Raw genomic sequence first — 22,910 nt, forward strand, 5'->3', positions numbered from 1 at the left:
ATACTTGAAGATTCGACAACGACGCAATGTTCGTCTCATTGTCATCGTGATCCGTCCTCTTACCAACCTCACCTCGAACCGCACCATCGCCGACAAAGAGCACGACGCCGAACTCTTCGTATAATATCCCTCGACCCCGACTATCCTCCTCTCTATACTTGACCGATACTTTCGACACCGAAACCTACTACTACATGGACGGCTGAATATACGTTTGACGGTACAACTACTCCAAAATGTCGGCTACCCCGACAACGGCGACCGAAACGTCGTCGCTGGCGACGTCTCTGGCCTCTTCACTGGCCTCGTCTCTTGCCTCATCCCTTTCTGCCACGCTCTCCGGGACAGCAACTGCGACACTGAGCGGCAATGGAACTACCACTTCCCATTCATCCACCTCCTCGACTGCCGCTGCCACCACTCCTGCTAGTCTTGGTATTGGGTCCGCGCAGACCAAGGAGGGAATGACTCTCGTCAGTTTTCTTACTGCGTTGGCCACCGGTGTGACCGTTTTCGCCATTCAAGTTCTCGCCTTCCTGCTTCTGCGTAACAAGCTGGCGCGTATCTTGTCTGTACCCCATTCTGTAAAGTCTGAGCACAGCATACTGACAATCTGCAGCAAACCAAAGACCTACCTGGTTCCCGAGCGCGAAAGAACCGAGTCTCCTCCCTCCGCACCTTGGAATTTGATAGTCACATTGATGAAATTCAGTGACCGCGAGGTCATCAAGAAGTGTGGCTTGGACGCCTACTTCTTTTTGCGATATCTCAGGGCCCTTCTCACCATCTTCATTCCAATTGCTGCTGTCGCCATCCCTATTTTGATCCCGCTCAACTACAATGACGGAAAAGGTCACGACTTCCTCGACGAAAAAAAGGACAACAACGGAACAAACGGAACAACCAACAGCACGACCCCTTCTCGGCTTCTCTTCAGAGGTATCCAGCTATATATCAGAGCTGAATCGACAAATTCGTCGGGCGACACCGCGAATGGCACCATCCCGTCGGGCTTGGACACATTGGCGTGGGGAAACGTCGGACTCAACCATACTAACCGATACTGGGCTCACTTGGTACTGGCTCTCCTGGTCATCATCTGGGTTTGCACTGTGTTTTTCTTCGAACTCCGAGTATACGTCAAGGTTCGCCAAGACTATCTCACAAGCGCCGAGCATCGACTACGCGCTTCGGCCACAACGATTCTTGTCAATGGTATTCCTTCCAAGTGGCTTACCGAGGAAGCCCTGCTGGGTCTGTTCGACGTTTTCCCTGGTCAGATCCGCAACATTTGGCTGAATCGAAACCTATCACGACTTCTTGAGAAAATCCAACTGCGCGAGAAAATCCACTCAAGGTTGGAAGATGCCGAAACCGAGCTCATTAAAGCAGCGAAGAAACAACAACTGAAACGCCGTAAGAAGGAAGAGAAAGCAGCCAGAAAACAGTCCAAGTCTAAGGGACCGACGAAGCAGGAGGCACTTCTCAGGCGGCAGCAAGAAGATGATGCAGCAAAGAAGATGGCGCAGAGTCACCAAGGTATCAGCTCTGGGGAGCACGAAGAAGTACCACACGACATCGCCGCTGTAATGGAAGATGAGGACAGTAAATCAAGACGGTCGAGCACTTCATCTTCTAGCTCCTCTGAAGACGGCGACCGACCCCAGTCCAGAGGATTCGGACTTCACGTTCTCGGCGATGGCATCAACAAGGTCGGAAAGGGGCTCCTTGGAGGTGTCAGTAAGGCGCAGAAAGAAATCAAGGAATTCGGTCAGGATGTCGAGGATACTGTCGAGACGACGAATGGCTTTGCCATGCTGCAACCCGGCGATCGCCCTCGCAAAGTTCAGATTCTGGCTGAAGGAGAGCGTCCTGCTACCGCAAAGAGCGTCACCAGCACCGGCGATCAGCTGAAGACGCAACAGACTGCCGATACGCAAAAAACTCACTCTCGCAACGCGTCTGCCGCCACGCAAGAAACGTCCGGTCCCAAGCACAGCTACGAGCCGTTTGGAAATGGCAACACCGTGCGTAAGGTTAGCAACCTGGACCACATGTACGACCAAGAAACTCGAAAGTTCTGGCAATTTTGGAAAGCACCCGCTGGCGGTTACGCGTCTCCTATCCCCCAGGGGTACGACCCTGGCGAGTTTCCGTTTGGTCAAGCACCGAAGGACAGGACTGTATGGCAGGTGCTTAAGTCGTTTATTCCGTTCATGGACGATGATGGGGAGGACCCAGTCGAGTACCCTGAGTGGAACGCAATTGGCGACAACTACAAAAAGGTCCTTGATGATGAAGCTGAATGGCGAAAATGGGTCAAGGAGAAAAATAGGCCAACCCATCGTCTGCCGCGCTGGGGCTTCCCTGACTGGCTTGCCTGGCTTACCTTCGGCCCCAAGGTTGACACCATCTACTGGTGTCGTTCGGAGCTGGCGCGTTTGAACGTCGAGATCGAGGACGACCAAGCCCATCCGGAACGCTACCCTCTCATGAACTCGGCCTTCATCCAGTTCAATCACCAGGTTTCTGCACACATGGCTTGCCAGAGTCTGATGCATCACGTCCCGAAACACATGTCCCCCCGAATCAACGAAATCTCACCCAATGACGTTATCTGGGACAACATGGCAATGACGTGGTGGGAAGAATCTCTGAGATCTGGCATTGTCACCGGTATCATCATTGCCATGGCTTTGTTCTGGGCCGTTCCCATCGCTTTCTCAGCGGGTCTTTCGAATATTGATTCCGTCGTTAAGCAATTCCCTTGGCTCGACTGGATTCAAAAAGATCAAACCGTTAAGAAGGTCGCCGGCGCCATTGCTGGTGTCTTGCCAGCCGTCTTGCTCGCTCTCCTGCTGATCATTGTGCCGTTGATTTTGGAGCAGCTGGCGATGTTCCGGGGTGTCAAGACCGGTTCCCAAAAGGCTGAGTTCGTCCAGAGATTCTACTTCGTCTTCCTGTTCATTCAGGTCTTCCTGGTCGTTTCCATCACGTCCTTCTTCATTGCCTTCATCCAGGACTTCAAATCTGCGGCTGAGAGTCTCCAGAGCGTCAACTTCATCCTCCAAACGCTCGCGGAGAACCTGCCCAAAGCAGCCAACTACTTTTTCTCCTACATGTTACTGCAGGCGTTATCTGTGAGCTCTGGTACATTGCTACAGATTGGCGCTCTGATTACGTGGTACTTGTTGGCTCGCATTCTCGACTCAACGGCACGGGCAAAGTGGAAGAGGAACACGACCTTGTCGACCATTGCTTGGGGCCAGTTTTTCCCGGTCTACACCAATTTCGCCTGTATTGCCCTGGTCTACAGCATCGTCGCCCCCTTGATCTCGCTTTTCGCAGTTCTCACTTTCGGTCTTCTCTGGTTTGCTCAGCGCTACAGCATGCTGTACGTCAACCGCTTTGAGACCGACACCGGTGGTGTCTTGTACCCTCGCGCGATCAACCAGACTTTCACCGGATTATACGTGATGGAAGCATGCCTGGCAGGTCTGTTCTTCATCGTCGTGGACGACAAGGGCAAATCTCCAGCCACGGCACAGGGTGTGATTATGCTGGTATCACTCGGGCTCACATTGCTTTACCAAGTCTCGCTCAACTCGTCGTTCTCGCCGCTTTTCCGTTATCTGCCCATCACTGTTGAAGATGAGGCCGTGATCAGAGACGAAGCTTTCCAACGTGCGCAGAATCGACGTCTTGGGCTTCTCGACGAGGACGATGATGCCGATGAAAAGACGCCGATGAACGGCGGCGATGCCAGCTCGGAGTCTCGTGGCATCGAAATGCGGAAGCTTGGAGACACCTCCGCCCCTCAGCGAAAGCCGTCGACCATGCGCCGTGTTAAGAACGTTGGCCACTGGGCGAAGGAGGGAGGAAAGCATCTCCGCAGCAAGACATGGAAAATGGGCCCTGCGACCGTGAAGACCGCGGCCGAATACAGACGCCAACAGCGCGACAAGGATCTCGAGGCTCAGAGGGCGCTCGGTGAAGCGCTGTATGGCGGGTTCCATGACGAAATCGAAGACTTGACGCCCGAGGAGCGCGATGCACTCGTTAAAAACGCGTTCAAGCATTACGCTCTTCGGGCTCGAGCACCTGCGGTATGGATTCCTCGTGACGACATTGGCGTGAGCGACGACGAGATCAAGAGGACGAAGGAGTACAGCGAGCACATCTGGATCAGTAACGAGGGCACAGCGCTTGACAGCAAGGTCCGCGTGGTGTACGGTGCGAACCCGCCCGACTTCTCCGAGATCGACATCATCAACCTGTGATGGTTTGTTTGTTTTTTTCTTAGTGAACAAATGCATATACCCAGCCGGCGTTTGGGGGAGGAACATAGCAATAGAACAAAAGCAAATCTGCCAAGTATTAATCCACTGTATAAGTTATCTCGAGAGATCTCTTTTGATGTGAGGTTATTACTGTATTCTTCCATTGAATTCATTTGTCTTCCTACTATGGTAGATCCCAAATCCAGGGAAGCTTTTGAGACCCAGAGCACAAACCGCTCATCTCAACATCATTGGATGAAGTTCCGGCTTATAAATCATGCGACGCAAGACCAATGACGCCGTCGATACACCATCCCCCGCATCGGCCCGGCGTTCTTTGTCTGTAACTTTTACCTCACCAGGACAACATACATCAACTTAAAGTAAACAACAACAGCAGCCAAAGTCTGAGGAAACAACTACAAAATTACAAACTTTCAATCTCTTGAAACCAAAGAGCGAAAATGACCAAATCGGGCAAGGCCAAGGCCGTCGTGAACGGGACCACGGTCGCGGAGGCGACGGAGTGGGAGGAGGTCGAGGGCAACGTCTACTTCCCGCCGTCGGCGGTCAAGACGGAGGTGCTGGAGAAGACGAGCCACACGACTTTCTGTCCGTGGAAGGGGACTGCGGAGTATTACTCGCTCAAGGTCGGAGGTGAGAAAGAAGTCTCCTGATTATTGAATTATTACCCCCCGCCCTCTTCCCTCCTTTGAATCTTGTCCTTGTTGTATTTCTTGATGGCGCGTGGCTGACGGATGGGGAGTAGGTGACAAGTTGGAGAACGCGGCTTGGTATTATCCCACGCCCAAGGACGCTGCTGGTGAGATCAAGGATCACGTTGCTTTTTGTAAGTCGTGTATTGAATTCCAGCGTTCTAATCGTGAACTGATGATGGTGTTGAAGACAAGAGCAAGGTCACGGTCACCGTTGAGTGAAGGACTTGAGGAATGGACTTGGGACGGTGCCAGTTCGATCATGGGCTACTCGAGACTCGTGAGCTTGAAAACAGAACCGTAGTCTAACGTATCAAAATCTAAAGTGCCTAAATTTCAAGAACATTTTCTTCGTCATCATCCGGTGGACCTGGGTATTCCTCTACATAAGCCATGACGCAAGGAAACTTCGTGCCAGTTCGCCGCCGCGTTAGACTTCGACGATCTCGTTGTCGTCGTCCTCGATCTCCTCCACTCTGGAACCGTTGGTCAGCTGCTTCTGCCCGGTCTCGGTCTCTGCCTCGCCCTCGCCGTCGGCCGGCGCCTCGTCTCTCATGAGGACCTGCACCAGACGATCGCAGGCTTCCTTGACGCCCTCGTTCTCCACGCGAGAGTGCGTTTCGCGGACGATGGGGTAGACCTTGACCCTCCTCATCAGGTCGCGGGCTTCTCTGGTGGTGGTCAGAAGCAGCAGGGTCTCGAGGTGCGTCTGGATGATGGTGGGGTCCGACTCGCGCTTCTTGTCGGGGGACAGGAGCTGGAGGTCGGGCAGCATGCCCTCCATGTCGTCGTCGTCGTACTCTTCGTTGCCGATAATGGGCAGCAGGATGTACGGGAGGATGTCGACCTCGTCCTCGTCGAGGAATTGGGGGTGGAACTGGATCTCGAACGCGACGTTCTTGATGGTGCTTGCGACGCCCTTGCGGCGGATGTCGGAGGCGTGCTCGGTGAAGACCTTGAGCTTGGTGATGGGCACGACCTGGTCGTAATCTTGGCGGGTGACAAAGTGCTGGCGCACCTCGGCGTGCTTGGTCAGATCGGCGAAGAGGTAGGCGAGGTAGTCGTAGTCCGCGTCCTTGTTGTAGCCCTTCTCCTTGACGAAGAGGTCGATGAGCTGGTTGAGAACGAGATCGTTCGACTTGAGTTCCTCGGGAGGAGTCTGCTTGCGGGTGACGATGGTCTTGAGACCGTCGAATTTTGCCATGTTGGCCAGCAGCATGGCCATCAGGTTGGCGTTGGGCTCATCGGGTTTCTGCGACGGGTGAGTTTAAGACCTCACTGGTATGCTCATATGAGAGACTTACAACTATCATTCCGGCAAGTTCTCCGATGAACTTGTCATCTGTGGCAACATTTTCCAGAACATCCTTCTCCGCAGTAAGGTTGATCAGAATTGTAAGGACATGCTCTGCGATTTTCTGGATGAAGGCATGAGTGGATGTTCTTTTGTCTGTTCGATGGCCGGCACTGGCTCACAGGATGGTCTTTGACCAAGAACTTGAGATGCTTTACAGGTGTCAAGCTCTCGGTCTTGAAGATTGCCGGCTGCGCTTGCGAGTACCCAACAAGGTTCTCAACGGCCAGCTTCCTGATTTGCGGGTTTTGATGAGCGATGAAGCCCACGAGCTGTTCTGCATGAGCTGAGTTCACTCTAGCCGGCCGGGTTTTGCTGCCATACATACCTCTTCGAGTTCTGTCGGCATTTTGTATGATTTTTGAAGTGATTTCTAGAAAGTGAAAATCGAATTCCAGAAGTCTGCCAACTTTTTAAGAGGTGTTCCAAGAAGGGTGTCTCGCTCCTGTTGTAAGACAGGCCGAGAGAGTCACTCGCAGAAGCTTTTTGGTGGGGTGTTATGGAGGGGCAGTCGCTGTGGTGGCCGATGAAGTCAAAGCCCAGGGGTGTGATTGGCCTGAGAACGGACTCGACCCACTATAAGCCGGCCCAGGGTTCTGGGCACTAATCAGGCGCGGGGCAAATCGATAAGAAAATCAAAAAATTTCTAGCTCACAGAAGGGGAGGGAAAAAAAAAAAGAGGCACCGCCAATCCCGACTTGTCGCTCTCCGCCAGACCACTTTCTGTCGCAAATTCCGATCAAAAATGGGCAAGGCCACCACCCCGACCGACCGCCAGGCGCGCAGGCACAATCCTTTGCAGGATGACATTTTGGCTACGGGCCCCTTGAAGAACAAGGTCGGCAAGAAGAAGAAGGGCAAGAACAGCGACGACGAGGACAATGGCGACCATTTCGTCGATGCGACTCGGAGTCGAACCATTCTCAGGCTAGGTCGCGAGCTTGCCGACGAAGATGGCTCTTCGAAGCCCACAGAACCTGCAGCGAAGCCGACCGTCGACCTTTTCGGTATTGAGTCAAGATATGGCGCCGACGTTGGCGGCGACGAGCAGACCTACGAGGACGAGGAGGCCTGGGGCGACGAGGATGAGATTGTGGAAGAGATCGAGATCGACCCTGAAGATCTAGAGACCTATCGCAAGTTTCTTCCAGAGGCCGAGGAAGATCCTGCCGAGATGTTGAACCAGGCTGGCTGGGGAAGCAAGGGCGGTGACGAGGATATGGCTGGCGGCGGCACCAACTTGACCGAGCTCATTCTCGAGAAGATTGCCGCGCACGAGGCTGCGGAGGCTAGAAAGGCTGCCGGTGTGCCGGTGGACAATGACGACGACTACCAGCTGCCTCCCAAGGTCATCGACGTGTACACCAAGTATGTGACTCGGCGGCTGTTGTTATTGGGAGGAAATGGCTAACATGCGCTAGGATCGGCCAAATTCTGTCGCGTTACAAGAGCGGACCCTTGCCGAAGCCCTTCAAGATCTTGCCGACCCTGCCACACTGGGAGGATATCATCGAGGTCACCGAGCCCCAGAAGTGGACGCCGAACGCGGTATACCAGGCGACCAGGATATTTTCGTCTTCGAAGCCTGCCGTGTGCCAGAAGTTTATGGAGATTGTCGTTCTCGACAAGGTCCGCGAGGACATTTACGAGAACAAGAAGCTGAATGTCCACTTGTTCAACTCCCTGAAGAAGAGTTTGTACAAGCCGCGGGCGTTCTTCCTCGGCTTCCTGTTTCCTCTGCTCTCCAGCGGATGCACAGTTCGTGAGGCGCATATCGTCTCTGCCGTGCTGGCTAGAGTTTCGGTACCGGTGCTCCACTCTGCGGCCGCCCTCAAGGGTATTACTGAGATGTATGTGATTCGTGACTGTCGATTGTAACATTGCGCTGACGTGCACATAGTGCTGCCCAAGAAGCTTCTGCTGGTACCGAGGGTGGTGGAGCTGCGAACATCTTCATCAAGACCCTGCTGGAGAAGAAGTACGCTCTGCCTTACCAGGTCATCGACTCTCTTGTGTTTCATTTCCTGAGGTTCAGGAGTGTAGACCCTGCGTCCATCAAGGAGGGCCAGTCGTTTTCCGGAGACATGGTCAGATCGCTGCCTGTTGTCTTCCACCAGAGTCTGTTGGCTTTTGCCCAAAGATACAAGAACGATCTGAGCGAAGACCAGCGTGAGGCGCTTCTTGACCTGCTCCTCTCCCATGGCCATGTTGCCATTGCACCGGAGATCAGGAGGGAATTGCTTGCTGGCAGAGGAAAGGGTGTAGCGGTTGAGCAGAACGCCCCCTTTGATGGCGATGACACGATGCTTGTGGACTGAACGAACTACAAAAATGGGAAAACGGGAGTTGGAGCTGGGCCATTCCCTAGGCATTAAAAGGCGTTAGAAGGTGTGATTTGATACCCGCAATCCTAATCGAATGGATTATGAGAACCTACACATATCGCGTGGGGTGGCCCCTTCCCTTTGATATCCCGAATCGAGCCATCGGAAGGGGACGTAAGTGCCTTCACCAAGACCTCGTTACCTCCCATGTTTGTGACTTCCCCCATCCCAACGTGATGAAACGGCGAGGCACTTCCTGAGGCAAGCGCTTCCAACATCCAGGCCTTCCAAGCCCTTGCGGAGCATTTACTCTACATGGATCCGTGGATTTCACATTTCTACGTACATATTGTTTCCCTTTAACTCGGCGCTCCTCAACCTATTGCATGCGACCCTTGCATCCTATGTATATGCGCATCGCCTATCTCTTTCATTCGACCCTACAACCTATTGAAGACCTAGAGCATGGCCGATGCTTTGGTGTTCGGTAGCAGTCACGAGGCGATGGCACGCCGAAGTTCAGGATCCGATCCTCCTGCAGGCGCCGATCCGGTTACCAACTCCAGGCCTACCTATAGACGAGCGTAGGGACCAAGAGGGAAACGGAGAGATGCCCGCTCAAAGCTGATATGTATCTCAGTTCTTCTTCGCAAACGATTGGTGAACCCCGGCGAGATACACAGAGACTTTCGTTCAAAACCGCACTTCGACTCATAGTCCCTGATGGATCTTCCGACACGCCAGCTGATAGTTGGGACGGATCCAGCACCCCCAAGCCGGCATTTGTAGATGGTTACTTCGCGCAAACGACAATTACTCCCCCAACGACGCGTTCGACAGTCCAGACATCGTCAACGTCAACGCCGAATCGGACACCAGGACGAGGATCCAATCTCGATCCACCACGACCTCCGAAGGAAGGCTTTGAATAGGTTTGGTTTCCAGAAGGGTATTGGGCGGAACGAGAAGTCATCCTGAAGGCACCGCGCAAGAACAGCAGCAGCAACTACTTTTAGAAAAGGTCGACCAGGTCACTCGGACGTACTCCTGCAAGTGAAAACTCGCCTTCCGAAACCGAACCATCGCCGTTCACAGCTGCTTACCGTGGGCCATTGAGTCCGTCATCAGAGCAGGCTCTCGTGCTGTCTCTACAGTATCCGCGTTCTTCCAGCATCGAAAGGCTTCATGACCAGCTACCTAGCATCTCTCAGACTATGAATATCGCCGAAACGAAGGCCGTGCAAGAAGTTGAGGTGATCCTCCAGGTAACCCCCGAGGTGAGCCTGGAACGAGACCGGGCGTCCTCGGATCATGGTGGGTATGACACGCCGCGAAGCTGTCTGTCTATCGGCGCGTCAAGCAACAAAAGTCGACGCAGAAGAAACAAGTTCCGCATGCTCAAGTGTAAAGCCGTACGTATGATGTGATAACATACTCCTTGTACTTCATTCATTGATCATGGACAGATACAGGCGCCCAATTCCACGAGCATCTTACCGAAACCTCAAAACTTATCCAACGTCCTGAAGAAAGTCACAACCTCGACAAATCTCAAGGCCCTGAATTGGGGTACTGGCAAGGATGCGGCAAACGGTTCGACATTCGGAGTACGATGGTTCGGAAAGGCACCGTGGCACCGCAAAGATTCTGAGGTTACTGTCGGTAGTGTGTCAAGCTCCGTCCGACAGGTTCTTGCCGGGAGAACGCCTCCTGCGTCTCCACAACCAGAGGCTTTTCTCAATCGAGGTCAGCCCTGACGCTCTCAGCTTCATGTGTCAGACTAACGGTAGACATCAGGGCCATTTGACTATGAGCTGACTCCCTACCCAGCTGGGGTGAGTCTTGCCGAAATCCGTCTAGTCACTGCAATTCTAAGCGTTTGAACAGGAGGCCACCCGCGTCAAAACTCCGCCTTTGCATGAGAATACCGCTGACGGAAAACCGCGAGGCTTCTTCGGAGATCTGATGCCGCCCGGCGAGGAGATCGACGATTGGGATCCTGCACATCTCACTCGACCTGAGACGGAGAAGTACGGCGGAATCTGCGAAAAGAACTTTCCAAAGAAGCCCAAGGAATGGTGGGATGCGAAGCAGCGGGTGCAACTGAAGAAAGTAGTGCCAAGTCCACAGCCATTCGAGTTCGACATCCCGGAACATCTACCGAGTAGCCCAATGTGTCCGTCAAATCCGAAACATTCGTCCGGCGGCAAAGGACTGTGTGTCTACCATGGAAGAAGGAGGGAAAGCTCGGGACTGAAGGTTGAGCAAGTTATGAGAGAGCGACGTCAGGGATCAGAAGTATCCATCACCTCGCAGGGCGACGAGTTCTAACATGGCGCTTGTCGGGTATCTTACATACCTACTACGTAGTAGCTAGCAACGAACAATTCATATTCAATATGCTTAGGTACGGTCGGGTGTTTTGGTAGGTGTACCTTACTTCCAGGTCGTGTGGCGCGCCTATTTAATATGGGACTCTGTTGTGGCTGAAGGTCGGGTGTGGCCCGGGCTCTCCATCTCCCAGCTGGAGCTGATCGCATCCCAAAATTCGAGGCTGCCTCGAACAACACCATCACCAGTGCTGGTCGCGCTCAATTCACATCAAGTTCACCATCTCGCATAACGTAGGCAAAAAATCAAGATTCGACCATACGCGACACAGCTTAACCCGAGATATCAACACCAAAGTCTACCACAATGGCTGCCATTGAGCAGGATCCGCTGCTCCTGCTGCGCCAGTCGATCGCATCCAAACGACCTGCTGTCCCGACAGCATCCTCTGATGCCACCGCGCCCGAAGTTCCCCTTTCGAAAGCTACCCACCTGCGATTCTCTCACCCAACTACGGTTTCTATCCCGCTAGCTACTCCAACGCGCTTCATCTCGAGCGACCGCCCCGTCGACCTTCGATCGATCTACTTCGCCTGGCTAAACAAGGACGTCGCCATTCCCGAGTATAATGCCAGCGCGACCCGTCTTAACGAGGAGCTGGGCAGCCTCGGCACCGTTCAAAATCTCGCCTTCGTTGAGCGTCTAGACCTATTTACCTGGTTGGAAGGAGCCAGCGAAGAGAGTGAGCACATCAAGCCTCTGGCTGGCGACAAGGAGGGCAAGGAAGGAGCTGGTGCGAGCGCGTCCAAGGCTGCTCCTGCTGCGGCATCGAGCCGATCTGGTCGCGGAACGCTGGATCCTCGCTTGGCTGTCATCTACAACGGAGAGCGCAAGATGGGTGATCGCAACTCCGTCCTGCGTGGTGCGAAGCCTACAGTAAGTTGCGCGCCGGCACTCTGCTTGCATTTACTGACATACGTCCCAGGACTTCTCCCACGTCCGCAAGCTGGCCGTGCCATTCATCCAGAAGAAGCCCCACGGTTCTTCCAACATCAGCTCCAACCCCTCCCTCGCTCTTAACCAGAAGCCCCCGACGCGTCGTCCGGACCCCATCATTCTCCTTTCGCCCTCCGCCTCGTCCCTTCTCCGCCTTTCCAACATTCGCTCCTTCCTTGAGCAGGGTCGCTACACCACCCCAGATGGCGGCGCTGCGGCTTCAAACATGCTGCACGTCTCCCGTATCATGAAGGAAATCGACCCCTCTCGTCCCATGCGTTTCATCCTAGTTGAAGGCCCGGAACAGTTCAAGCCTGAGTACTGGAACCGCGTCGTTGCCGTTTTCACCACGGGCCAGTCGTGGCAATTCAAGAATTACAAATGGAGCAACCCCCAGGATCTCTTCCGTCGCATCCAGGGTATTTATGTCGGCTGGCGAGGTGACCAGCCGCCTGACAGCGTCCGCGAGTGGGGCCACCGTGTGATGCACATTGGGGTCGACCGCTGGCGCGATGGTGCTGGTGCAATTGAGGCCGCCAAGTTCAGGGACAAGGAGGCCTCTGAGACAATCTGGAGGACTGTTGAGGCCAACATGAAGGCCAAGGGATGGACAAAGACCACTGCGCCCACTCTGCTGTAAAGAGGCGATAATGAGAAGGCTGGCAAGAAAGCTAGCACGCAGAGGACGCAGGAGTCTTTTACAGGGAAGGAGGGACGCACAGGCGTGAGGTGTATGTATCAACAAAACAGGGCTGGGGAAAATAGTTCACAGCGACGGCGTCAAAATGGGCTGTTTTGCACAGGGCAGAAGTTGGCAAGGGCCTGGGCTGTTATATAGCCCCTATGGATAAGGCTGAGTTAGGTCTTTGCCGCATGAGAGGTTCACAGGGGGGCTAGAACAAAGATTGATAATGAGATTCAGTTTCTCTATAATGTACCGAGAAGTGATGCGCAGATCTTTGCTGTTGAAGAGATGGGGGAATACCTGGCTCCTCTGTAGATCACATGAAGTAAACATATCACAGCTAAAAATCTGTGGTCTATGACTTCAAGGGGTTGGTGCTGCTGGCCTTCTCAGTTCCTTCCTAATGCATCTTGAACGGGTGATTGAGGAGCAACCTTGCAACTAAGAAACATCAATAACAGCATATTTCAAGTTTGGATTTCGAAATCCAAGAATTTGCACAATACAATGAACAGAAATACACTAAACAATGTGAGAACATGTTTTGGGGCCAAAAACAAGCATTCATCTCAACGGAGCATGAGGCGGAAGGCCGGGCAAGCCCCACTCGGCCGAGATTCCCGGGCGCTCGGACCACACCTGCTTCACTTCGGCGCGTTCAATCCCAATCCTGACGACGCGTCGGACCCCTGTCCCAAAATCCCCGACGGTAACCCCAGAGACCTGGAGAGCCAGCCGTCAAGCCACCCCATGTAATTTATCTAGGACTTGCTGGCGACAGCAATACCTTCGTCTTCATCTACACACCTGCCGACCACGTCGACGACTCAGGCTCGCCTTTGAGGATATCACAATGGCACCCGAAACCGGCTCCGCAAGCCGTAAACGCAAAGACCCTGCGCCACCGTCGTCCCTACAGAAGAAGCGCAAGCTGAACGGCGCCGTCAAGTCCTCCCCGACGACGCCAAAGTCCACTCCCGGCGCCGCCTCGTCGGCGGTGAAGAGGTCAATCCGCAAGACCGCCCCGGCGGCCAGCTCTCCTTACGATGTCCAGGCCTCCGACGAAGACGACAACCCGCCGCAACGGCACCGGAACGTTAGAAGCGTGAACCGGCCGACGCCCAAGGTCCCGATCGCGGCTCGTGGGCAGATCGATGTCGATGCGTACGAGGTTCCCGATTCCGACGACGAGCTGCAGTTGGATCCGAAAGAGGCGAATGCCCAGAAGAGGGGCTCTGTGAAGAAGAGCAAAGCCGTGGGAAAGGAGGCGGTGATCGAAACCGGGTCGAAGAAGAAGACGACGACTACAAATGGAAAACGAGCGTCTCGCAAGGGGGAAGAGGAGGAAGAGGAGGCTGTGATCAATGACCTCGAGGACGAGCTTCCTTCGATAGAGGAGTCGCCGTTGAAGGTGCGGTCCAGCGGAAGGCGCAGGGTCCCGACTGCCAAGGTCTTGGAAGGAACGGACGAGCAGGCTGGGGGAAGCCGTTCGGGCACGCCAACATCCCGCGCGAGGTCTTCGGTCGCCCTCAACGACGCTCAGGATACAAAGAAGGCGACGGATAAGGCGGTACGGAACGTGTCCATGCCATTGAAGGGCATTCTGACGCCGTCCAAACGTGACAGGTCGGTGAGGAGAAGCAAGAGCGTCGCTTTTGACTCTTCAAACGAACAGGCTCAAGAGGAGGTCTTTTTCGAGGACCTCCCTAGCAAGTCGGCGAGTAAAAAGCCATTGCAAAGGGTTACTGGGGCGAAGGCTACAGCAAGTGCAACGAGGAAGACGAAGCCGCGAAAGGGGGCTGCCAAACCCATAGAAGAGGAGACCGGGGAAGAGGAAGAAGAAGAACCCGAAGTTGAGTCGGAGATTCAGCAAACGGAAGAAGCGGAAGAGGAAGGGGAAGAGGAGGATGAGGAAGTTTGTGAGATTTGTTCAAAACCGGACTCGAAACGCGGGAACATGATCCTGTTTTGCGACGGATGCGACAAAGCATATCACCAAAAGTGCTACGACGTCCCGAAAGTACCCAAAGGAGACTGGTTCTGCAAAGACTGCGTACAAAAGAAAGAAACCCGGGTCGCGGCGGCGGTGGACGTGGCCAAGATCCCGAACTTCGCGCACCATTTGAGCAGCATGAAGAGAGTGCTGCTGGATCGGTGTACGGGGCGCCGGCGAATCAAGTTGATCGACCAGGACGAGGCATATGACAAAGCACATCAGCTTGTCGAGCAGACGGTACTATCAGGGGAGGGAAACTCAATGTTGGTGATTGGCGCGAGAGGATGTGGCAAGACCACGGTACGTGTTGGAGAAGCAGGACGTGGAGCCAGGGCTAATGAGGAGTAGCTTGTAGAGAGTATCGTCGACGACCTGTCCCTCCAGCACAAGACAGCGTTTCACGTCGTGAGGCTGAACGGTTTTATTCATACTGATGACAAGCTGGCTCTCAAGGAGATTTGGCGCCAACTGGGCAAGGAGATGGATGCCGAGGACGACGTGACAGCTCGGGTGAGTAATTCCACATTGCTGAGTTGAAGAATATCAGCCATCTGACTAACCCACGCAGTCAAATTACGCAGACACCATGGCCTCGCTCCTCGCCCTTCTTTCCCACCCGTCAGAAATGACTCAGGCAGAGGAGGGCGTAACATCGCAGGCCGTCGTGTTCGTCATTGACGAATTCGACATGTTCGCGGCGCATCCCCGCCAGACTCTGCTTTACAACCTTTTCGACATTGCGCAGGCGAAAAAGGCGCCCATCGCGGTGCTGGGCTGCACGACGCGGATGGACGTGGTGGAAATGCTCGAGAAGCGCGTCAAGAGTCGGTTCAGCCACCGATATGTCTACCTGTCGATGCCGAAGAGCCTGCCGGCGTACTGGAACGTATGCAAGCAAGGTCTGACGGTCGACGAGGAAGACATGGAGGTTGAGGGGATCGATGTGAGTCTGAAGGGCCATGACGAGTTCCAGAAGGCTTGGAATGCCATGATTGAGGTATGTGCCTTCCGTTCCCGCGAGAACACGCAGAAGGTTAACCGTCTACAGGGCTTACGCGAGGAGAAAACGTTCCATGGTCTCCTGCAATATCACTATTTCACATCAAAGTCAGTGTCCGGCTTCTTGTCGGAATGCATCCTCCCGCTATCCTCATTATCACCCGGAGCCCTGAACCTCGCCATTCCGCCCACGAACGGCCCGACCGTCTCGCTTACACCACCAAACTCCAAACTACACATCCTCCCGTCCCTCTCGGAGCTGGATCTGGGACTGCTCATCGCCGCGGCCCGCCTGGACATCGTGGCGCATACCGACACGGTCAACTTCGCCATGGCGTACGACGAGTACGGCTCGCTGATGGGCCGGCAGCGCGTGCAGTCGGCCAGCTCGGGCATGCTGGCGCACGGGGGCGGGGTGCGGGTGTGGGGCCGCGGAGTGGCCGCGACGGCGTGGGAGCGGCTCGTGTCACTCGGGCTGCTGGTGCCGGCGGGTCTCGGCACCGGCCGGGCGTCCGGGTACGGCGGCCTCGAGGGCAAGATGTGGAAGGTCGACATGGCGCTGGAGGAGATCCCGGTGGGCGTCAAGCTGAACAACGTGCTGGCGCGGTGGTGCAAGGAGATTTGAGCGGCGATTACGCGCAGAATAGGCAATTCGCCGAAACAAGAAATTTCACGGGCTATATACACTCGACTGTTCTCTTACGTGGGCGCACTTTAGTGTTGCAGCCCTCGAAACATCAGTGCCGCTGCCTGCTCTAGTCTATCCTATGCTGAAGACTACCATATCTGCCTGCATGTGTAGTGTGATGTATGTGAATCTGACAGCATCGATGCGCCTGTGATAGGCACGGGAGGTGACTAGTTTGCAAAGGAGGCTGACCACGCGCGCGTATGCCGCGAGGCGCGACGAACGGTCGACGTATATTTAGAGGGTGAGAGTCCCCTTCGCGCGGCGCTAAGCAACAGCCAGAGCCAGGATCTGTGTAGGCTTGCATCCTCCCGCAAGCTTCGTGTGGAATCCTTCGTTTCTCACGGACAGAGAACGCCCTCTGGTGAGATCTAGCAGGTTTGGAAAGGCTTGTCAGAGTTGGGGAACGGACGAGACGGAAAGTTTTGCGTGGACGAGCCGAGTTTTCCGAGTGAGGCGCCACGGCATAAGGGGGTTTGTTCAGGGTTCAGTCAGTAAGCACTTAAAATAATGATGAGAAGAACAAATAATAAGGTAACACCTGGGGGCTCGAGTGATCATCGGAGGCAGCCTCCCCCTTCCTCGTCTGCGCACGTGTCCACGTGTTTACTAGTACTGGAGATCTCGGGCTGCGATCCTTTGGAGCGCGCAATACGGAGATCGCCAGGAGAACGGACCGGGGGTGGGAGGGAAGGGGCTGGTGACGGGATCTGGTGTGACGGGATCCTCGAGGCGGGCAGGGCGTCGTGAAACGAGTGATCGACGGTGAGGGCGACGGCGACGGCGGACGGCAGGAGGAGAGGCTTGGAATAGGCGGACTGCGTCATGTACCCTTCACCGTTGTGGTACTATGTACTTTTGTACACTTACGAATACTTACAAGCCAACAGGTGGACAAGACAGGATGGGATGTAACGTTGTTGGCCGAGGAGACGGGAAGAATTTGAGACCTTTTGTATCCCAAGGTACGTGAGGTGATGTAAGGTAAGGTAGAGTGAGTGCGGCGGCCGACATTCTTTGGTGGCCTCGTGCCAAGCGTGTAAGTCGCCAACTTGCCAGGTAAAAAGTACTTTGTCAGGGTCATATCGGTCTCGGACAGAAGAACATTCCATTTGTCTTGGGGAAGAAGCTTTGAAACGATTGTGGGCTCTTGACGTCTTTGCCCAGAAACATTGGTACTTTGGTCGACTCCATGCTGACGAACCGCACCACTTTAGTTGATCTCGTTCATCTCGTGTAGACGGCAGAGGTATCGGTAAGGCGGAACGAAAGGGCTCTCTCATATGATGCTGGAAACCAGGACTACATCGGACCGGGGACACAATTTCGTGCGGCTGTATTGATGCCGCAGGCTAGGCGCAGAAGCTTGTGAAGTTCAGGGTTAGTGGGATCGCGGGGCGCAGGACGTCGACCCAATGACGAGAGGCAGAATCGGCTCCAGAATGGTCTTTGCCGTGTGGACTATGGACTTGACCCACGACAGGTGCATTACCCACGGCGCATGGCGGCCGCCGCCACGTTGTGAACAAGCTCGAAGCGGTCTTGATTCCGCCCGTGACCCGCTTGCTGCTCAGTGGATTTCCCACCTGTGCTTCCCTGTCTCTGCCATGTCTCGCTGTTAGTCTTAGCAGGAACCCTCCGCTGGCCAATCCGAGTTGATGCCGACCACGAGACGAGACTCAGCTACACTAAAGCCCGTGATACGAAAGACGGATGACATTGTTGAGCCTCCAACGCTCTATTGTCCAGGAATAAAAGGCCCGGGAGAGGCGCCAAGACAGCAAGTCCATGTAGCTGTCATCCAATACCTCGTCGACAAACCGTCTCACACTCTCGCATTCGATTCGACCCCTGGCCATTTGCAGCCTACTCCGTGTCTAAAACATCCCGAACCCATCAGCCAACCAACTTTTGTGTTGGTCAGGTCGTTCCGGGACGCTGCTCGTACGGATGCTTGGCTGGCTGGTGCCTTGGTGTTGGTGCGTTGGTGCGAGAGGAGAAGAGGCGGCCGCCGCCCAGCTTTGGCAGGGCAGGGACTGAGAATTAAATTCCTCAGTCCTCACATCTTGTCACATCCATCACAGGCAAAATAAATCCTTTTTCGGGAAACAAGGCTCGAGTACGGAGTACTAATTAAGCTAGGTGGCAGCGGCAGATTGATAGCTCCCTTCCCCCGCTGTTCTCTGGCTACCTTACCTAGGTAGGTAGCTGCTTGTCTTATTTGAATCCTTGATTGCCCTCTTTCCCTTCTACTTTCCAACTTTTGCAATTGCCTACGACAACCAACAACTCCTGTCATCGCTTATTTTATTCTTCCCTCTCCTGTTCCCCCAGAATAACCACCTGTCACATCTGTTTCTTCGTTCCTTGAATAACCCCAGCATCCCTTCTCACCTTCTCGGTACCCAACCGGCTTCTTCAGCTTCCGACAGGGAGCCATCCACTGCTCCAACTGGGGGAAAACAGGTCGGCCTCACCGTGCGACGAAGCCACCGCCAGCGCTACGCCCCGCGGATTGCTCCTGACCCGGGGGCACATCATCTGCTCTGCGCCTCCGTCATTCCCCGTCTCCGTCTTCACCTTCACCTGGCACTGCCTCCGCCTCTGCCTCCGAACAGCAAACACCCTCTTCCATTCAATCCTTCACGCGACCGACCAACCGCATCAGCTGCCTTCTTTTTTTGCCCTCCCACAATCTCCCCCCGGCATTGTTCGCATCATCGACTACTCCTTTCGTCATTGATAACCATCCCCCATTTCCTGATTGGCAGAACACAACCCTTCAAGATTTCCGACTCTTGAAACTGAAATCTTGTTCCGTCTCAAGAACGAAGCCGGCCGTTCACCCGAACTCTACAAACCTTAAACTCACCTCCCATCCATCCATCTCCGCCTCATCCAATCTCCCTTGTCGCATGGTTTTGGTTCGGTTCGTTCGTTCACCAACTAATCTGAACCCTCTTCCCGCCCGCTCGTCCTTCTTTTCGACATCACAGCAATCATGTCGAAACGCACCACCTTCACCACAATCTCCCCCTTGCCCGCCGGCATAAGTCGCGAGGCCGTCCTCGACTTTCTTCACAACCACCTCGAGATGATCGACCTGAACCCTCTGATCAAGGAGCGCCATGTTATCAGCCCACCCGCCCATGCACCTCCCGAGGAGCACTCGTGCGTATGGTACTCTCTCACCGACGAGATTTCCTACCTCCCCGGCGGCTTGGCTACCGGCGACGTCACCTACACCTGCGCCTTCCACGACTTGCCAACCGGCCTGCAGACCCACTGCTACGCTCCGATGGGTCTCGAGATCCGGGACAAGTGGACCGTCGCCGGCTCTCTTCCGGGTGAACCCATCGAGCCCGTCGAGCTTGGCATCGGCGCCCCGCTGACCGGCCTCTACCTCCGTGAAGACGTCGACATGCGTTGCAACGTCTTCACCTCTTCCTTCGTCAAGAAAACCCTCAAAAAGAGCCACGGCCAGTTGGTCGACCGCATCAAATCCAAGATGCAGCAGGCTTCCGCACAGCAACCTACGGTTACAGGCCCGCCGTTCAGTCCCTTCCAGCTACCCTCCACCTCGCACGCCCGGCATCACAGCCAGAACTCTCTATCCGCATCCTACACCTCCGGCTCAAACGCACATAGCCCGCCGCAACCTCCATTGCAAACCCAGCATGCCCCGAGCTACGCGACACTCGGGAACCAAATGAACCTCCCTTACAGACCATCCTGTAACAAGTCTCTGCCGGCCACCCCGGATGACGAGAACAAGAGCGCCTATCCGCAGCCTCTACACGTTCGCCACACCTCCAAAGGCAGCATTCCGGCACACGAGCCCTCGTGGCCTGCCATCAAGTCGCAGCCAGGTGCTCGTAACAACTACGTCCACACAAATTACTCCGACTTAAACAACAAGTCGTACGAGGTCAAATCGCCGCCCCAGTCGGTATCCCAGGCGGCATACGCACCAAATGGTGACGCAAATCAACGCGCTGGGCGCCAACAATCTGGTCCTTTTATGGCCGAGCTGGAGTGAGGCTGACCGCACACACCGCCGGCTCTTTTTTATTTCATTTTGGTTATATATAGCATAGCCTTCGTGCGTTGGTCACAAATTTCGATACCCCACAATATCTAGCAAAATCACTTGAACATGTTACCAAACTGTTGGTCTCCCTTCCACGTCATACATGTGCAGCTTGTTGGTGCGGCGCAATCTTCCCACCCCTGCCGGGATCGGTCGTCCAATGGCATGTTATGCTTCGTCGCCTGCCAATAAATACCAAGACAGATCTCACAGCACTAATATTCTCCGGGACCCCCGCGTCCAGATGTGTCCGGTGAGAAATGATCGAATGTCATGCATCTCCTCGGAAAAAAGAAAGAATAAAGTGGTTTGCTCACGGTTCAGACAGATTTTCATGTGAAATGATGGTATTAAGGTATAATAATGATACTTCAAACGATGAGTGTTCCCCCCTCGGAACCAAGCCAAATACAACAAACGATTCTACAAAGGGAATCATCATCAACCGGGGCCCCCTACAAAACATCGTCTCTTCCCCCGGTTTTTCTCCCAGGTTCGGAGCGATGAGGCCGCTTCTACTCTCCGTCTTTCTCTCTCTCTCGACTCCTGTTTTCGCCTAGTCGTCTCCTCAACTCAACTCAACTCGACACTTTCCCTCCTTCCGTCTATGTCTGAGGTCGCTCATCTCTGGGCATGTCGGCGTTATGTAAAAATAAAATAAAGAAATGACGGGGGCGGGAGGGAGACATGAGTTGAAACAGCAAAAATGACGAAGAACATGAGATGCGATAAACCACCCCCTTTTCCCGCTATGTTGTCGATTCCAGCAACTACCACCACCCGCCGGATGTCGTTGTGACTGTCGCTCATGCGTGCTGCTGAGTGTGAATGGCCCGCTCAAGAATCTTCAGACTTCCCATCCTCCCCGAAACACTTCTTCTTTTGTGACACGACCTTCTCATGAGAACCGGGGGGCGTCAGAAGGCGCAGGAGAATCCCTGGCTTCTAGATGACGCCATGCTGGTGGTGGGGTTCCGTGTGTCTTGAATAAGAAGGTAGAAGAAGAATGATGAAAGAGAGAGATGAGAGAAAGGGGGGAAAACGGGATGAGAGCGAGGCTGCTTGATCGAGACGACGAAAGACGACGTGGTGGCGGTTGTTATTGTTGCTCTTCTTCTCATTACAGAGCCAGGACGGCGATGGCACCGGCGACCAGGGCCAGGGAGCCGGCGAGGGCGGCTTGCTTCTCGGCGCCGGCGACGGTGACGTGCGTGGGGCAGGGCAGGCCGTTGCAGAGGGCCGGGGAGCCGGTCGGGGAGCCGTTGCCGCCGTTGCCGCCGTTTCCGCCGTTTCCACCGTTGCCTCCGTTGCCTCCATTTCCGCCGTTGCCGCCGTTGCCTCCGTTGCCTCCGTTGCCTCCATTGCCTCCGTTGCCACCGTTTCCACCATTGCCTCCGTTGCCTCCGTTGCCACCCTCACCACCCGGGGTTCCGGGGGTTCCGGGGGTACCAGGGCTGCCGGGAGTGCCAGGGCTGCCAGGGGTACCGGGGGTTCCGGGAGTTCCGGGGGAGCCGCCCTCACCACCGCCGGGGGTGGCAGGAGTGCCGGGAGTGCCGGGGGTACCGGGGACGGTGGGGACGCCGGTCTGGCCGGGCTGCTGAGGCTGGCCGGGGACCATGGGCTGACCGCCGCCGGGCTGCTGGGGCTGGCCGTCGCCGCCGGGGCCGTTGGGCGGGGAGACGCCGGTCATGGTGGCGACGGGGGGCGCGGGGCCGGGGGCGACCGGGGTGGGCTGGTTGTAGCCGGGGCCGCCGTGGGAGGTCTAATCCGCTCAAGTCAGTAAAACAGAAACATACACAACATAGCCAAGTAATCGTCTGTCGTCATCCGTAGAAGCAGTTTGAATTCACTTACCCAGACCTCGGTGCAGGGGCAGTTGGGGAGGGTGAAGGTGGTGGGCTTGTCGATGTAGTACGTCTTGTTGTTGAAGTAGAGCGTGGTGGGCTCGGGGCACCAGGTCTCGACCTTGTCGTGGACCTTTGTGTACCAGGTGACGGTGCCGTTCATGGGCTTCCGGGGCAGGCCGCCCTCGGGGTTGGGCGCGCCCATGTCGCCACCCGGGCCGCCGTGGGTGTGCTGGAAGGGGAGGTGGTTGGGCTTCGCCGAGGCGGTGATGGCGAGGGTGCCGACGGCGACGAGGACGGATTGGATCTGCATCTTTGCTGCTGTTGTTTGTCGAAATGAGTGACTTGAGTGAGAGAGTGCTGAGGAGGAGTATTTCCGGAGAGTCTTGATCGGGTTGATGATGTATTAGATGGACTCCAAGGAGAATTTGGTTGCGCGTTGCGTGTTGATAGTGAGTGAGTGTGGTGTAAGTGAGTGACTGGGGCCAGATGAAACCACGAAGCAAAAAAGGAGAGGAAGGGGGAGAAAGGGGGGAAAGAGTGGCAGACAAACGAAAGCTGTCGAGTCCTGGAAGTTGTCGAAGTGTGTGAGTGATGAGGTAGGAAA

At 55.0% G+C, this 22,910-nt stretch overlaps 9 protein-coding genes across 9 annotated transcripts; 7 read left to right on the plus strand and 2 right to left on the minus strand.

Annotated features, from left to right (window-relative positions):
• Positions 1-236: 236 nt before the first annotated feature.
• CkaCkLH20_00982 (uncharacterized protein) lies at positions 237-4,280 on the plus strand (the record flags this gene model as incomplete). The annotated part of the gene is made up of 2 exons (XM_038883702.1): positions 237-568; positions 620-4,280. The coding sequence occupies 2 exons, from the start codon at positions 237-239 to the stop codon at positions 4,278-4,280; spliced, it is 3,993 nt and encodes a 1,330-aa protein (XP_038751297.1).
• Positions 4,281-4,744: 464 nt separating this feature from the next.
• CkaCkLH20_00983 (duf427 domain protein) lies at positions 4,745-5,218 on the plus strand (the record flags this gene model as incomplete). The annotated part of the gene is made up of 3 exons (XM_038883703.1): positions 4,745-4,937; positions 5,050-5,130; positions 5,187-5,218. 3 exons carry the CDS (start codon positions 4,745-4,747, stop codon positions 5,216-5,218), a joined length of 306 nt encoding a protein of 101 aa, XP_038751298.1.
• Positions 5,219-5,426: 208 nt separating this feature from the next.
• Positions 5,427-6,676, minus strand: CkaCkLH20_00984 (DNA-binding protein hgh1; the record flags this gene model as incomplete). The annotated part of the gene is made up of 3 exons (XM_038883704.1): positions 5,427-6,248; positions 6,301-6,414; positions 6,473-6,676. 3 exons carry the CDS (start codon positions 6,674-6,676, stop codon positions 5,427-5,429), a joined length of 1,140 nt encoding a protein of 379 aa, XP_038751299.1.
• A 419-nt stretch (positions 6,677-7,095) lies between these two features.
• Positions 7,096-8,668, plus strand: CkaCkLH20_00985 (rRNA processing protein; the record flags this gene model as incomplete). Its single annotated transcript, XM_038883705.1, has 3 exons — positions 7,096-7,718; positions 7,772-8,200; positions 8,251-8,668. 3 exons carry the CDS (start codon positions 7,096-7,098, stop codon positions 8,666-8,668), a joined length of 1,470 nt encoding a protein of 489 aa, XP_038751300.1.
• Positions 8,669-10,197: 1,529 nt separating this feature from the next.
• Positions 10,198-11,005, plus strand: CkaCkLH20_00986 (uncharacterized protein; the record flags this gene model as incomplete). The annotated part of the gene is made up of 3 exons (XM_038883706.1): positions 10,198-10,420; positions 10,472-10,509; positions 10,562-11,005. 3 exons carry the CDS (start codon positions 10,198-10,200, stop codon positions 11,003-11,005), a joined length of 705 nt encoding a protein of 234 aa, XP_038751301.1.
• Positions 11,006-11,371: 366 nt separating this feature from the next.
• CkaCkLH20_00987 (uncharacterized protein) lies at positions 11,372-12,641 on the plus strand (the record flags this gene model as incomplete). The annotated part of the gene is made up of 2 exons (XM_038883707.1): positions 11,372-11,941; positions 11,991-12,641. The coding sequence occupies 2 exons, from the start codon at positions 11,372-11,374 to the stop codon at positions 12,639-12,641; spliced, it is 1,221 nt and encodes a 406-aa protein (XP_038751302.1).
• An 898-nt stretch (positions 12,642-13,539) lies between these two features.
• Positions 13,540-16,306, plus strand: CkaCkLH20_00988 (uncharacterized protein; the record flags this gene model as incomplete). Its single annotated transcript, XM_038883708.1, has 4 exons — positions 13,540-14,982; positions 15,031-15,192; positions 15,251-15,679; positions 15,731-16,306. 4 exons carry the CDS (start codon positions 13,540-13,542, stop codon positions 16,304-16,306), a joined length of 2,610 nt encoding a protein of 869 aa, XP_038751303.1.
• A 3,064-nt stretch (positions 16,307-19,370) lies between these two features.
• Positions 19,371-20,408, plus strand: CkaCkLH20_00989 (uncharacterized protein; the record flags this gene model as incomplete). Its single annotated transcript, XM_038883709.1, has 1 exon — positions 19,371-20,408. The coding sequence occupies one exon, from the start codon at positions 19,371-19,373 to the stop codon at positions 20,406-20,408; it is 1,038 nt and encodes a 345-aa protein (XP_038751304.1).
• A 1,171-nt stretch (positions 20,409-21,579) lies between these two features.
• CkaCkLH20_00990 (uncharacterized protein) lies at positions 21,580-22,616 on the minus strand (the record flags this gene model as incomplete). Its single annotated transcript, XM_038883710.1, has 2 exons — positions 21,580-22,221; positions 22,314-22,616. The coding sequence occupies 2 exons, from the start codon at positions 22,614-22,616 to the stop codon at positions 21,580-21,582; spliced, it is 945 nt and encodes a 314-aa protein (XP_038751305.1).
• Positions 22,617-22,910: the final 294 nt, after the last annotated feature.

The sequence above is a fragment of the Colletotrichum karsti genome, assembly GCF_011947395.1.
Source record: "Colletotrichum karsti strain CkLH20 chromosome Unknown Scaffold2, whole genome shotgun sequence".
Classification (NCBI taxonomy): domain Eukaryota; kingdom Fungi; phylum Ascomycota; class Sordariomycetes; order Glomerellales; family Glomerellaceae; genus Colletotrichum; species Colletotrichum karsti.